This window comes from Gymnogyps californianus, chromosome 1, assembly GCF_018139145.2.
Source record: "Gymnogyps californianus isolate 813 chromosome 1, ASM1813914v2, whole genome shotgun sequence".
NCBI lineage: Eukaryota > Metazoa > Chordata > Aves > Accipitriformes > Cathartidae > Gymnogyps > Gymnogyps californianus.
Window position 1 is genome coordinate 151,590,515 of NC_059471.1, and position 15,621 is coordinate 151,606,135.

Here is a 15,621-nt window from a genome sequence, read left to right on the forward strand (position 1 = left end):
ACGTTTTTATTCAAAATGTTTTTCAAAGAAGCAAGAAGTGCTTTGTCAAAAATATGTTTCCAATGGAAATATGTTTTGACGTATACAGAAACCAACACAACACTGTTTAAATTGATCTGTTTTGGGTTTTTTTTTAAATCAGTTTTCCACAATAAAAGCGATAATAAAGTGCAAAAGAAAACTTGAAATCAGCTGTTGAACAATGTTTTCAGGACCAAGCGAAATGATAAAAAAATCTGGAAACAGACTGCTTAACAGTATGAATTCCCTAAGCTTCTAGTTGTATTTTCTCACCACTTGGTTCGGTTCTCCTTTTAACTGATCTGTTGATCTTTACATCTACCTGTTTCAGTTATAACACTACATATTGGGCCCAGTGCATCTCTGTTAAAACTCTGCATGAACTAAGAAGCACGTCATGGTCCATTCAGCTGCTTAAATTCTCAAAGTTGTGCTCCTACATTAATATTTTGATTTGCAGGTCTTTCATCAGAAAACTCCAGAGGTGAAAGCGATCCAGGGCAAGATTTAGCACCCAGGACCCTTTGTGTCATAGATGGGTGAAAACTGAGGTTCATTATGATAAAGAAATAAATCTATGACGGTACCCCTCAGAGGTCCCAGGCAAGCTGGGAGACCAGCTGTGTGAGTATGTCTGATGCTCTGGTATGAAACGGTGCACAGGTGCTTGCCCACTGAACTCCTCCAGATGATCACTTCATTCGTGATAGGGAGGAAGCGGGTTAAGATGATCAAGTCTTCGGTTTGAGAAGACCTAGTCGCAAATCCCACTGCCACTGCAGATTTTCTATTTCGGACGAGGACAAGTCATCTGACATTTCTTTGCCTTAGGTCCCTGTTCATGGGAAAGTGATGTGGATAATGACATTAAAAGTAGTTGGCTATGATAGCCCAGGGTACAGCATCAGGAGGGGCATTTAAAGGAAGAAAGGATTAAGACTCTCTAATATAGTCTGACTCTAAAGTTTGCAACTGTTTTTAATCTAAGACTTTCCATGGTGGGTTTTTTTGCCTGGAGTTTTTCATTATGTCAGTTCAGCCCTGGGATTTTCTGTGCTTAAATACCATGAATAATTTAGCATTTTATACACTGCTGCAACATTTGTATCAGTCATATTTTTGCTCCACAGCACATAAGTGATTTTGGCAAGATCTTACTTGGGGGTGAAGCTGGAAATGCACAAGGGAACTCCGGGAGAAATGGACGTGCACGGGTAACGAATCCAGGATGCTTCCTACAACTAAAAGAAGAGCCCAAAGTGCTTTTTCCACCCAACACCAAGCCTAGCAAACAAGGATTGCAAAGCCACATACTTGAGGAGAGATCGTTCAAGGATGCAGCCACATACATTTTTTAAAACTTAGCCTATTATAATGACAAAAGATAAATGTAGCGACCACCACTCATAGCAACTAACGACTAACATCCCTCCCATACAGATAAGTATCCAGTCTCTCAGAGGTAACCGCTTCTGCTGCTGCAAGCCCTCAGGTGTATTGCCCAGTGTCTCCATTCACCCACGCTACCTGCATTCGCTGCTCAAGTGATTTCTGAAGAGTCCCCTAATTGATCTTGTCGCAGAGGAGCAAAGAGTAGGAAATTCATGGTGAGACTGCAGTTGGCATAGAAATAGTATCACTTTCCATCACTGAAGCTACTCACTGAGCCTGACGCATTTGGGGATGTGAGAGGCTGCCTGCGCTTGGAGAAGCATCAGCAAAGGACAAGATGGTGATGAGGGTATAGTGTTGAGCCTTGACCTTGGCCCTAAAATCCACTGGTCACCAAGGCTAAGCTTCCCAGGCTGAAGCAGGCTGGGAGAAATGCTTTCTACAGTAACAGCAGGGGAGCAATGGAAAGGACCAAGCTTGCTTGCTCTTCAGCACTTGGGATGCAGCTCTGTGTGACACCTTGACCAGGATCTTGAGCGAAGGATGTCCTATCTACCTTAGGGCAACTGACCGAGGGCTCAGCTTTGTTTCCCATTTCTTCCATGGGATTTTGACATTGTTTTGGACCAAAAAAAGGTCTGGGAGTTATATTTTTGAGGCTCTTTTTCCAGTTGGCTATGATAAAAGTCGTGCACTACTTCTGCCAGTACTTACACATAAAAACAGCTCTAATATCTGACATGAAGGCGCCTGAGTTATGAGTGGGCACAAGTATTTCAGACAATTCTTGGGAAAGTCAGAAACAGATGAACATTTTACAGCCCTAAGCCTGATGGTTTTGCTCTCAAACTTTCAGAAATTAATTCTGTTCTTGGCCTCTAGGGCTCCCATGACATTGTAGGCCCAGCAGATTTGCTTGCACCGATTTGGAGAGGAATGAAAACTCAAGATTAAAAAAGAGAACTGATTTCACCTTTAAATTGCACAGTTCTGACCAGCAGCTCCGTAAATACACTTCTGGGCTCAGCGCTAAAACCTCTCGACAGCAAATCACAGGATGCAAGCACGTCTCCCATGTATCTTGGGCTCTATTTCTTGTGTTTTACATTTATTCATTACATCTCATTGCCCTTTCCAAGAAATATAAGTGAAAAACCAGAACCTCAGCTAGCACAAATTGTCAGCTTAAACCCGCTTAGCATCTGGCCTGAAGAACTTCTGACATTTGCAATTTTACATATCTGAACAAACGTTAAGAGAAAAATCTGAGCACAGTGAGATAAGGCAGTGGTGTTGGGCTATGCTGTTAGGGTTCAGTTCTTTACAGTTTTATTTGGAATACTACTTTATTATGGCAGTAGAGCAAGATGCCACTCAGCTGAGTTCAGCAGAGAGCGTAACCAAGCCCTAAGACAGCATCACCTCTAGTAAAGTAACCAGAGCCAGAACCTGAGCCCATGACCATCCATGCTGTTATACTGTTAACATGATCCCTAACAGTTTCACACCACCCTCAAATAGTTCCCAGGAGTGGCCCAGGGCTGAGCCCAGACCAGGGTTTGGTCCCAAAAGCCAGCCTGGGTTCGGCCATTGTCTCTCAGAGGATACAAACACTGAATACTTGCAGGTCAATTTATGCCAGTTCGCCTCAGGGCTAGAGAATGGAGACCAGACCCTTTTTTATTTATTAATACAGATGTTGACTAAAGGACTAATGGCCTTATTCAAACTACCCTCTGTTCATGCACACCCACTGCTGTTAATAACAGCTTTCTGGGGATAGAAACAGAGTAGGACAAAGTCTTGTGGCTGGATTTACAGAACAACACAAAACTTGACCACAGGTGATTAAATAAAGCAATATTTACTCAAGAACTCTCAAAATGTTTCTGCAAAACTTGCAGATACAGCATTTGTGAACTGGTTTGCTTTTTGCTTTATGTGATCTATTGCTTTAATGAATGGAGGCACATGTCCATTTTTTTCCCCCATTTTTATGTTATTGGGAGTCTTTTCAAGACTTTTGGAATTGGTCCCAATGATTCCCAATGTCTACTTTGCTTATTTTGACCATAAGCTCTCTGATGCAAAGATTATGTCTTCCCCACATGTATTTATTTCTTGGAAGGGTCAGAAACACATTACCAGGACAAGGAGGTCTCCAGTTAACCTGGAGTCTCTTCATGCCACAATAATGATAATACTCAGAAGCCAGACCTTGTTTTATAAATAGTTAGGACACTCTGAGACGCAAGGAGTCAGTTGTTGGAACGTGTATTGTTCCTTGTTTTGCAACTTCTCTTAAGAAACAAAGCTTTCTATCTGGACACACACGGAGCTGTATTTTCCTTGCCACCACCATTGATAATGGTAACAGTCTGCAGGCAATATCCTTCTTGCTATGCATCTGATTAGGTAGAAATTCCTCTAGGCTTCACCTAATCAAATGCAAGTGCTGCATTATTTATGAAAGAAAGCTGAATTTCATTAAACTTATTCTACAAGAAGCAGTTCATGCAAAAAAATCAGTTTCTCCTTTCTTTTAGAAATCAGAATAATCTTCTTTAAAAACCTATATTCACAGGTAATTATAATAGAAGTCTTGAAACGGCAAAATTACTTTTAAAAAAAGGAAACCAACCCATAAAAGTATATTTTAAATCAGACTAGGATTTCATTTCTAAAGAGAAGACAAGTGGGATGTTTCCTTGTTGCAGAATGAATAATTCAAATGATTCCTCCAGTGCTGTATCTGCAATTGTCAGAATAAATTTAAGCAGCTTTCCCTTTAACTATTACAGGTATACACTGCACAAGAACTCCTGCTAGTAATTATCCCCACTTCTTTTAGGCTAGCAAAATTCCCTCTAATACCACTGAACAAAAGCCTTATTGACTTGCACAGTCAAGAGATTTCCAGTTTCACAAGAAGACACCAGGCATAAAACATATATAGTCATCAAAACGCTGATGACCATTTATTTTGCTTTTTAATTTAATGCTGTTATTACCTGAAACATTAGTTAAGAAAAAAAATTGAAGGGTTTTGTTTGGCAACGTATCTGAACTACAAGACAATTCCAGAAAAAAGAGAAAGGGAGAGAATTTGTTGTCATGACTACAACCTATAATCCACAAAGAATTTTAATTCTTTTAATTCAGATCGAGAGAGACCACTTAAACAACTGGCAAGCTCTGCTCGCAGTCCTGCCTTTAAACGGCCCTTGGGCTGGCGCCAGAAGTATTCAGGGGGCAAAAGGCATTAGCGTGACAACTCCCCATCCGCTCTTAAGAGCATTATGTGGTTTTTGCACAGCCATTGCTGTGCAGGGGCAGAGAGCAACAGGGGATGGGGCTAGGCTACACGCAATTAGCTAGGGAAACTAGCAGGAACAGTAGGGAAAGGGCTGCAACACCGGCTTTCAGGGGTCCGGGCAGCCACCTACAGCCACTGCATGATAAAGGGGTTATCGAAAGCAGTCCAGAGCCACCTCTCAGAGCTGGGACAGCCCTGAGATGTCACGCACCAGGGTGACTCTCCCTGATGCCCCATCCCAGTGCCTCCCCGTGGCTCTGCCCAGCCCCTCACCACCCTCCAAGCATCGATGATAAGCCTGTCAAAAGCACGTTCCAAGTGACTTCTGACATGAGTCCTTAAAGCCATTATAAAAGCTGTAAGCAACGCTGGCCATCATTAACCTAACAGCCATACCATGGCAGCAGCAGCAGAAAGAAAAAACCTGCCTGCATCACCTTGTACAATATTCAAAGGGGCTCCAAGTGTATTCATTTCTGCTAGAAAGAAAAATCAGCAACTGATTCAGCTGGGGAGATCTAGCGTGCCTGGTTTTTGTTAATGCATCTTTTGATTAAAGAATGCGTTTAAACTTAGCACTCGCAGGGAATGCTCCACCTTTGAAGCAGCTGTGATTAATTACCACTGCTGCACCGCTGTGAGAAAACAGGTTGTGTTGCCTCTCTCGTGGTAAAAGGAGAAGAGGGGCTGAAGAGCCCTGGGACAGACCTCCTCTCACCGGTCCTCCATACTGCAGGACGCCTCCCCACTACCCGCTCTCGGCTCTCTTGGTGCCTGCGCAACCCTACCGCAACGCTCAGCATCCATGAGGCTCACTTCAGCCAGATTAAGCGCGCAGAGTCAGGCCTTAATTACCCAAGCCCAATTACTTGCTGGCAGCATGGCAACTTGTTTTTAAGGCACATTTTGCCTCATTCCAACGCATACCATAATATTTTATTGGCATCATTTTGCCAACACAAGTAAGAATGTTACGTGAATAATGTTTCATCTGTGCCAAATTTTTATACTGTCCATTTTGTATTTACTCTGGTATACTATTTCAAGCCAATTTTCCAATTTTAGTATTACATCACACTCATTTTCATGTATTTACATAAGTTCTCAATAAAGCTCCGTGTCAGGTTGAATTAAAACTTGACTTGATGTAACTCAGAGACCAGTGATTCTACAGGGAACAATCCTGCACTGGCAACAACTCAGGCCATGGCCTCACAATAGCGTGGTACCTTGTTCCAAGAGCTGCTCTACATGATGTGGAGATGTGTAGGTCACAGAGCCAGATCCTATGTCTTTCTCAAAAAGACCTTCAATTTGCAGCATTTGAATTTCTTTTATAGAAGAAGAGATGATCCTGCAATATTAAGCAGCAGCTGGTTTCTCTTGAAGAGTTTTAGTAGTTGCATCAATATTTCCTCAAAGGTAACACCCTTCAGCTTGGCAGAAGGTTTGTGGCAGGCTGGGATTTTTTACTTTTTTTTTTTTTTTTTTTTTTTAAACTGGAAATCCTGTTGAAAGTCAGGCATGTAAGACATCTAATGCTTTTGGGTTCCTTTGAAAGCCTCAGGCATAATCTTCTTCAGCAAAAGCATGACAAAGCAGCCAGACTTCTGGCTGTACGCAGCGTGGCCCGGCGTTGAGTATTACATCACGCTCATTTCCAGGTACTCAGCTATGAGATGGTCCGGCTTAGGGCCTGACATAAAGCTAGGAATAAGACAGGAAGCTATCCCACCCCAGCATGGTGCCAGGGGGCTCTCAGAGCATCCCTGAGCAGCTCTGCAGGTCCCGTTAAGGTCCTCACTGGCATTACATGGACCGGCTCAGGTCCTGATGGAGGTCCTGCTCAAGAAGTTGGGGGGGTGGGGGGGGGGGAGGCAGTGCCTGATCACCAGTGCCTACAACTATTTCAGACACCCACCCAGGGTGTCCTCCCCCTGCTGCTGAAGGGCAGTGGGGTCCCCCGCAGATGCCTTGTATACCCCAGCCCACCTCAAATGTCTTCTACCGTCTAGTGGGCAGAAGTCACCCACATTTTGGCACTGAGCACCTACAACGTGGACATTGAGAGACAGTGCTCATCTCTGCCACATTTCCCACGTGGCCTGGGACAAGTCTGTCACTCTTGATCTCAGCTGCGACCTCCAGAGGCCAATTCAGTATAAATAGTAAGTGCTGAATCAGAGCCAGGGATCGGTGGAAGGAAGAAAGGTCCTGGCTGTACGGCTTCTCCCCCCGCCCGGCAGCCCAGCTGGCCCATGGGTGCCCTGCCACCGGCAAACCCTTTTACTAGGGTGAGCCTCCAAGGCTGATGGGCAGAGCACAGGGGATGGCAGCCGTGCTGTACCCTAATATCGAGGGAAATCTTTCCAGGACAGAAACGTGAAAAAAAGAGAAGCTGAACAGATCTAATCTGTAAATCGACAAAAGCCCCATGAATTCTTTGAGCCTGGCATCCATTAAGAAAAAAAAAACCCACACCATATCCAGAAGCATGCCATTTAGAAAACAAACCTGTAGCACATTAAAAAATACTACAATTTATGAATTTTCATTAAATTTTCAAACTTGGGCAGGGGTAGAAGCTTAAGACTTAGAGTTGAGGAGAAAAAAAGGATTTTAAGTCAAACAATGTCACAGCTAAATATAAATAAACAAAACCTTTCCTGCTAAAATCACATGTTCCCCGCAGTGCTGAGGCAACATGAGGTTATCAAACTGGGCTGCCTACTTATGCTCTCACATAAAGAATTTATGCAGGATCCACGTAAGTCCTGAAAATCCCAGAAACCACTCAAGCCCAACAAAGGACTAATAATTCACAACATGCCTGACTTACAGACAGCGCGAACAGTGCAGGCACCTCCATAGAGCCCACAGAAACTAGAGGGATACCACAGCAAACAGGAGACCATTGAGTGAGTTCTTCGACCAAACCGTTACATGAGGGGATTAAATAACAACATACATCTCGCCTAAGCAGATGGGGTGAAATCACACCTGTCATGTCCCAAGGTTCACAGGTGCCAGAGGAAGCTGTACAGCCCCATATTGCCACCCATGATCACAGCTGGCTCTGAGATGTCTGGGGGTTGCCTCAGTCTTCGGTGTAAATCAGAGCAGCCCCATTCCAGCACCGCCCAAATTGCTCGAAGGGGCCATTCAGAAGTCTGGGGATAAGCAGAGTGACTCAACTACTCCTGCCAAGCCTTCACAGAATGTCTTAAGGTTATCCTTGACAGACGTGCACTGGGAACCAATTTTTCTGCTGACTCTTGGTAAGGACCAGCGAAGGCAAGTCTCTGATGATTTAGCACGACAATAATCAGTGCTATCTGGTCATTCTTTTAGCAAAGTTTTCATAAAGACAAGGACAGCAGAGTAGGGAAAAAGAAATGCCTGTGGGAACGAGTAATTAATCCTTGGATTTGAGGTTCTCATGAGCCAAAAGTCAAAAGTAGACTTGAACACCTGCAAAATACAGCCATAAGTTTCTCTCTGCATAGCCCACATAAAAATCAAAGTAGATGCCTTGTCCCAATAAGACAACAGCTTTGCAGCTTCATTAGGAAAGCATTTTCCATTCCCCAGATTTTTAGCATCAGTCCCTGGTATGTAAGCAGTCAGAGCAATGATGCAGTGTCTGAGGAAGGCTATAGAGCAGTCATTCTCATAGCTGATGGGGGCTCTTCTCCAAGAAGATGCACTTGAAAAGCCAGCGAGTCCCTGAAGGACAATGTAGAAGGACCTGCACCCGTGACGGAAGCCACGGTCTAGGAGGGAGCCCTGCCTGTAAATACCAGTGTCCGGGGGTGAGTTATACATACATCTGTTCATCCCAGCAGGCACATCCAGCTTCCATCACTGTCAATGCAGTTACACTGCACACATATTTCCTCTGCGTCAGGGCTCATGGCTGCACTTACACCAGTTTGGTTTTTGAGTAAATAAAGCCCGTGCCTTGATTGGTTGATATTTGATCACTAAAAAGCAGAAAAACTGAGCAGAGATGGAGCACACCCCAAAACAGGCAGGGATTAGTGCTTTATAGAGAACAGGTTCAAAAATAAATTACACTAGCTGAAGTAATTTGGCCATCATCCCATACACTGTGTTGTAAAGGCCATTAAGTCTCTGATTCAAATTATCAGGCAGCCTTTTCAGCCATCAATTACTATTAAATCACTCAACAATTTTGTCTAGCTTCAGGACAGCCACCATATACGTACACAAGAGCACCAATTACCCCACAAGTCTATTGCCAAAGTGCGATTCAGAAGAACACCGCGCAAAGATGTTTCCAACTGCTTGGACACGATCTGCCTCAAGTCTGTAACATCCACTAACACAGGGTATTATGTGAAGTCTCTATGAAGATGTTTCATCAAATGCCTAACCAGAGGGCTTGCTCCAAGGGCCCGACCTAAGTAACACTAAGTGTCAGAAGGGCACTCATGGTTTCAGGAGCAAATGCAGCCCTGGCAGTCGCAGCAAAGCAGTGCTGCACATTTTTGACTCACTGTAAAAATAGGCTAACAAATGGTGCTGGTATTTTAATTCTTTCCAGAAATAAATCACAGATGGTATCCAAGGCCACCTGCAGTCCACGCTGAGAGGCATTTTCAAGGCACACACACAGACACACACACGCACACAAAGGGCTGTATGAACACAATTTTTTTACTGCATGGAGAGTGCAATTTAACTGAATTTAAACAACCCCAGATACTGTTGATTTAAGATATATAAAAACCCAGTGGGAAGGTGTGTGGGAAAGCTTAGCAAGAAACCTGAGTCCCCCTTACAGCATTAGGGCTTTATTTCTAAACTGGAGTGAGGAGAAAGAGCAGCCTCGCTTGCTCCTTTTCTACCCATTCCAGTGATGTTATGAACCAATTTTATTCCCTCAGTGAGGGATATGGTACCCACACTGCTTCCTCCTCCCTCCTCCTCCATCTAGCCTGTGTTCGAGTACCAAGCATACAAAAGCATGATCTCATGACACTTCTTGATGCCACAAACCAGCATTCCCAGTTTCCACGCTATGAGTAATGCCCTTAGCTGTATTATTTGCAAGCTCCGCAACAGCCAGACCACACATGTTGCAGCACCAAGTATTTTCATACTGGTTCATCTGTCTCCCGGCCCACCCTCTCCTCTCTCTCAAGGCTGAGCACCAGAGCAGCTTCCTGAGCCACAAAGAAAGCCAGCCCAAGGGTTCCTGCTTGCTGCCCAGAGGCCCCCTTCTCTGGAAGATGCCACAAGGGAGAACGGAGGTTTCTGCATGGCAGGCTGGTCCCCTTCCCGCTCTGTTTGGTCAGCAGCGTTTGGCAGGGAAAGTCCAAGGGGAGCTTGTGGCTATGAACCTGTTGATGGACACACACACACAGAGGCACACTGCAGACATGTGTGCGCTCTCATGTACACACACCAGTGCATTTATGTACATAAACTCACAGTATTACATATATAGTGAATACTTCCTGCAGGACACTCTGCTATCAGGTATTACACTGATGGTAAGAGTCAATTCACACACTTGCCCATGCCTCCGTTGGGAAAAAGCAGCATCCCAGAGAGCAGCTACAGGTTGCTCCAAGGTGCCTAATGCTTGCAGGGCCAGCCTGAGTCTCTCTCCCCCCGCCTCTGAGCCTTACTGTCTGTATTTCTTCCTTTCCAGCACTTTTCCTTTTTTAGTCCCCCAATCCCAGTTCATTTCTGTGACTTTCATCCAGCAAAAATCAGTTATGAAGAAATAACTCAGTTATGATTCAACCATTTTGTATCATTTGATGGTCACAGTATCTGCCTTCACACAAAGATAACTCTTTCTCCCCCACTATTAACTTAAACACAATACTCTACTGACATTTTTTAATTAAGGGCAAATCTATATGTTTTTATATCCAAAAGTGCAAACATGAATTTTTAGATGTTGACCTTTTGCCAGACACAGAAATGTAGCTTGAATAGCACAGAACTATTATCAGCACGCTTATTCACCCAACTCCAGCAAGAAATCCAGCAACCTCCTTCAGCCCCACCCGCTGTTGCTCACATTGATCTGCCATCCATGGGAAGCATGGCTCTGGCAACAAACACAAAGATAGACGGTAAGACAGAGCTGTTTTGGGAATTAAAATTTTGAATGAGTGCAATTGTAGCAGGGAAAGTGATTCCTCCCCCCCTCTTTCATTGTTAAAAGGGTTATTAAAGACATTACGAATGTTCATCAAATGGGTTTTAAGGCTCTGCTGTTTTTCTCTCTCTGCATGTGAGCTCATGTGCGTTCCTGAGGAGCAATAAAACAGTCTCAACAGCAACGTCAAGCAAACAAGGCTGGGGAGAAGCACGACAAAAGCTTGGTAACTATCAACAACAGCAAAAATGTCTTCGTTAGCACATCAGAGTTGTTCTTCATATCTGCGTGAGGCTGCACAACCTCATATTCTCACTCACAAACACGAGAATAGCAAGACAAGTTTTATTTCAGATAAGACCAGCACTGTTTGTTCTCCAGGAGCAGGGGGTCTCCGAAATTCCTAGCAACAGCCACAAATCTGCAGCAGAAGCAGCAGCAAGAATGTTAAGGCCAGCTTTCAGAGTAGCCATGGTCAACTCACATCTCAGACGGAGTATTTCTGGCCTTTACTTTTTGCAGGAAAAAACCCCCAAGTATCTCCTGGGGTCACTACCATATGTCAAGCAAACCAGTGAAGCAGTCTAATCCAGCAGTGTGTTTTTCTTGTTTTATTGAAGGTAAGCTGGAAGGTTTATAACCCACTGCTACAATTGTAGAACGCCAGCTGTTCATCAGGTCTGCTTTATGGGTAACTCATCTTGCATCTCTGAAGGGCTCTGCTTCCATTCCCCTTTTAGGAACCCAACATACAGGAGGAGCTTCTCCTACATACACACAATTTTTTTTCTTTTCATTTTCCCCCTCTCCAATTCAAATGTTGTTCTCCATTTTTGCATTTCATTTCAGTTTTCATTTCCCCTGCTCTTGGACAGCATGATTAGATTGCACTAATTACCTAAGCCTAAGTCAGGGTGTTATGTCACTGGTCCCTGGGCTGGGGTAAGGAATGAGTTTTTTAATGGGCCACCTGCAATGGCATCAACAGGTGGTTGTCAGGATCAATTGTCAAGTTTGCCTTGGAAACCTGCCCTGCAGTTTCACTGTCAGAGAAAACACATTCTTCTCCTCCACCATTTATCTGCCCTGAAGTTAACAGGGATACACCAACACGTGCCAGCAGAGGATCCTGCCTGCCTTTGAAAGCAGGAATGGGAGCAAGCGATTAAAGAACCAGGGATCAGCTTTCCCAGCATTTAGTCTCAATTACTATTATTTCACTACGTAACCTGTGTGCACTTCAACATCCTTTCCCACAGCTACAGCTACAATATCACCTGCCTACTTCACAGGAGCAATGGGTTGCTTTGCTAAATAGCTACATGGCAACCGACACTTCTGGCAGAGAAGCAGCACGTAGAAACGCATCGTTACGTTGGTGGAATGGTAATTGCGAGCGGTTCAAGCAGCCGAGTTTGGACTGACAGGATCACTTTTGTTTAGCAAACAGTTAGACTCATTCACCGCAGATCAAGCAGACCTACCTTGTAATTTGGCACAAGCTTTAGAAGCGAGCTGGAATGATGGATGAGCCATCATCCACGTGCCTCAGACGGAGATGGTACAGGGCGATGCCGCTCTCCCTTTCCTACCTCCCAGGAGCTCCCTCCCAGGTGGCGGTGGCAGCAGTCCATGTCCTTATTGACTCCATTTCCTTATTAATTCCCTTATTGATCTGCTCACTGCGCACTAGGCAGATATGATATTTTGATCTCCCGTACTTCTGATGGTGCTGCCGCTGGATTGCAAAGCCTCTTGAGTAGCCTGCGTTTTCTGTAATCTGGGCAGTGTGGATCCACCTGGACTCACCCAGAGAGCAGACACCCAGTGAGGGGTACCTGGGGGAAATCAAGGAAGCTTGTTGTGTTAGCACCTGAGCTGCTGGTCTGCTTACTCCCTGATGAGGAAATTCATGGAGTGAGTGGTGCTTCAGCTTCCCAGCTGTTCTTCCATTTTCAGGTCAGGCCAGTGGCCAAAAATACCCTGAACCATCAAAATCTGGTCAGGATATTACAGCTACTACTTCCTTCTCTCGAATTGTAGAGTAATTGGTCTACAATCAGAGCAGCAATTGCACAGCTGGAATTTGTGAGGATGGGTAAACAGCTTGGACATGAAATCTGTTCTTATCTGCGATACCTGTCTAGAGTCTTCCACTATATCCACCATCGTGTTGCCCATCCCACATCCATCACCTTCTCCAGTGCTTCAATGCAGCCATCATGTGTAGGCACCTAGTGGAGGCTGAAACGCCTACACACAACCCCAGCCATTTCAGGAGTATTTCTGAGGGGAAACCACGGACTGTAATTCGTAACAGGAGAACACACTACACTTTTTACTTACACTGTTTTACTGCTTATTACACAGGCCCCAAATAATCTCCCTGTGACAGGGGTGGGAAGAAGGGGTAAAAATAAGGAAAGCATAAGTGCAGAGAGACGAGGTACTGCGACCAAGTAATGCAGCTTCCCAATGATGGAACCAGAAGGAGACTCCCAACTCCTGGTCTGCACTGCCGGCTCAGAACGTGCAAGGTGGGGACAGGGCCTCACTTTTCAAAAGTGCCTACTAATCCTGAAATTACTGCAGCAAAGTGGAGCACTAGCACCAGTGCCACTGAGACACCGAGCACCTAGAGAAGAGCAGGGTTGGTTCTGTGCGGCTCCAAGCCCCGACAAAGCTTTGGATGGTCTATAAACAATACCATCAGCACAAACCATGCTATCTAATAAAGTTGAGGAAATGCTTGCAATCAGTACTCAAAACAGACTCTTTCATAATTGAAATACTGCAGAGCAGAAGACAGCATTATAATTATAATAAATGGGTGCTGCTGAGTTAGAGAAGAGCAAAATCTTAGCTAGCTACAGGAACAACTGGAGGACTGCAAAAACTCACATAACACTGAAAACACCAGCAGCTACATCAGTGGGTTGTATCAAGCAGCAGGTTAAGGGAGGAGATGATCACTCTATGGAAAACAGACTTTTGGTAATGGGATCTTCAGTGTGGAATTTAAAGGTGTAAACAAATCCAATGACTGGAAGCTGATGTTAAACAAATCAGACTAAAAATAAAGGAGGACATTTTCAACAGCCAAGGTAATTAACCTTCAATACGATTTATTGATGGTTGTGCTGGATTTTCCATTCCTGGAAACATTAAAAAATAGGATGGAGGTTTTTCTAAATGACTTCCTAAATGCCCAGCATGGTAAAACAGAACAGGATGCTGCTCAAAAAAGCTAAAAATCACCTTTACCCAGGTTCAGGCTCTCCTCAGTGACAATGAACTCCTGTACTCCCGGCTTAACCTGGGTGGGTTAGGAGCCCTTGGAGAGCCTTTGTTATAACCCTGTCAGCTGGCCAGAAGACAAAACATAGATGCAATTTCTGGAGTTTCCTGCCACAGCACGTGTCAGGAAAGAACATTTCTTGCACCTCCTGACGCGCCCTATGGAGCTGAGCTCTGCCCTTGCTGTTACTGTCCATCAGAGCCACTCTTCACCTTGTCTGTCCTTCACTTCACCTTGTCTGTCCTTCACACATATACTTTTATTCCCGAAGACATTATCTGCACCCTCCATGTTTGCTTTCCTGTGCCACCCCCCAGCCCCCCACCTTTTCCCTGCACTCATTCCCCTGAGGGGCTTGTCCCTTCTCCCAGGCCCCCAGGACCAGAGGGGAGAGGTTTGGCGAACTGGGGTGATCTGCCTGCTGCACCGAGCGCTGCCCAGGCAGCGGTGCGCAGCCGAGGCCCCGGCTGAGCTGCCCTAACAGCACCAGCAGGAGCAGTGAGCGGAGGGATGCTGCTCACGGGGAGTGACCCCATCCGTTCGTGGTCAGGAGAGTCCTTCAGAGATACCACAGGAGATGTCCCAATATTACAGCCCAACCCTGGGCCCAGATTTACCATGCATCTATGGGCAAGGCAATTCAGCCTCCAGCTTCAGCTTCCCCCTGCACAGAACCACAGTAATGATATTTACCCTGTTACTGCACAGGAGCATTTTCAGGATCAATTAGTTTAGTGTTCATGCAAAGCTCTGTGGACAGAAGCCTCAGTACAAGTAGTAAGTACTATTATTATTACCGCACTTCAGATGGCTACAGCACTGGCATTTTCCAGGCATGCACCATTAACAATTTACTAAGATAAACGGCCCAGGAACCTGAAAATGCATTTATGACAACTACCTCCTGCTTACCAGCATACATTCAGCTGCGTAAATGACACCTCATTGCTCAATGTGTAGCTATGGTAACATTTCTATCTCATATATTGAAGTGTGCACACACACACACATACATACATACACGTGGAGCTGGAGGGAAGCCAGGCTACCTCATTTAATGACATGCAAACACTGAGCCAGGGAACTCTCCCAGCCTCCAAAAGCCAAGTTGCCCGCGGGAGCAGGGGGTGAGGAGCAGGCAACTTGCCCCATGCCCGGCAGGGAAAGGCTGGGCTAACGGCAGGCTGCACCGCACAGCCGGAGCCCCACCGGGCCCTCAAGGGACTTACTTGAGAGCAGTTTTGTAGTGGTAGATCGCCTCAACGTTACGGCCCTGGTCTTTCAGAAAATTGGCGTAGTTGTAGTGCACCTTGGCATTGTGGGGCAGGGTCTTCACTCCTGAGCTGCAAAGAGGAACAGAAGCAGGACGGTGTTAGCAGCCAGGTTACCCCACCTTCCCCAAGGTCCACCTTCTTCTCACAGTCTCTTTTTCTGAAAGGTTTGCTTGGATTTTGA

The 15,621-nt window shown here is 45.2% G+C and overlaps 1 protein-coding gene across 1 annotated transcript in view; it reads right to left on the minus strand.

Annotated features, from left to right (window-relative positions):
- The window catches only part of TMTC1 (transmembrane O-mannosyltransferase targeting cadherins 1), a 142,664-nt gene that overhangs the window by 21,510 nt on the left and 105,533 nt on the right, over positions 1-15,621 (minus strand). The window contains exon 11 of the mRNA XM_050915106.1: positions 15,396-15,509. Coding sequence (XP_050771063.1) covers positions 15,396-15,509 — 114 coding nt within the window. The remainder of the gene's footprint in view (positions 1-15,395; positions 15,510-15,621) is intronic.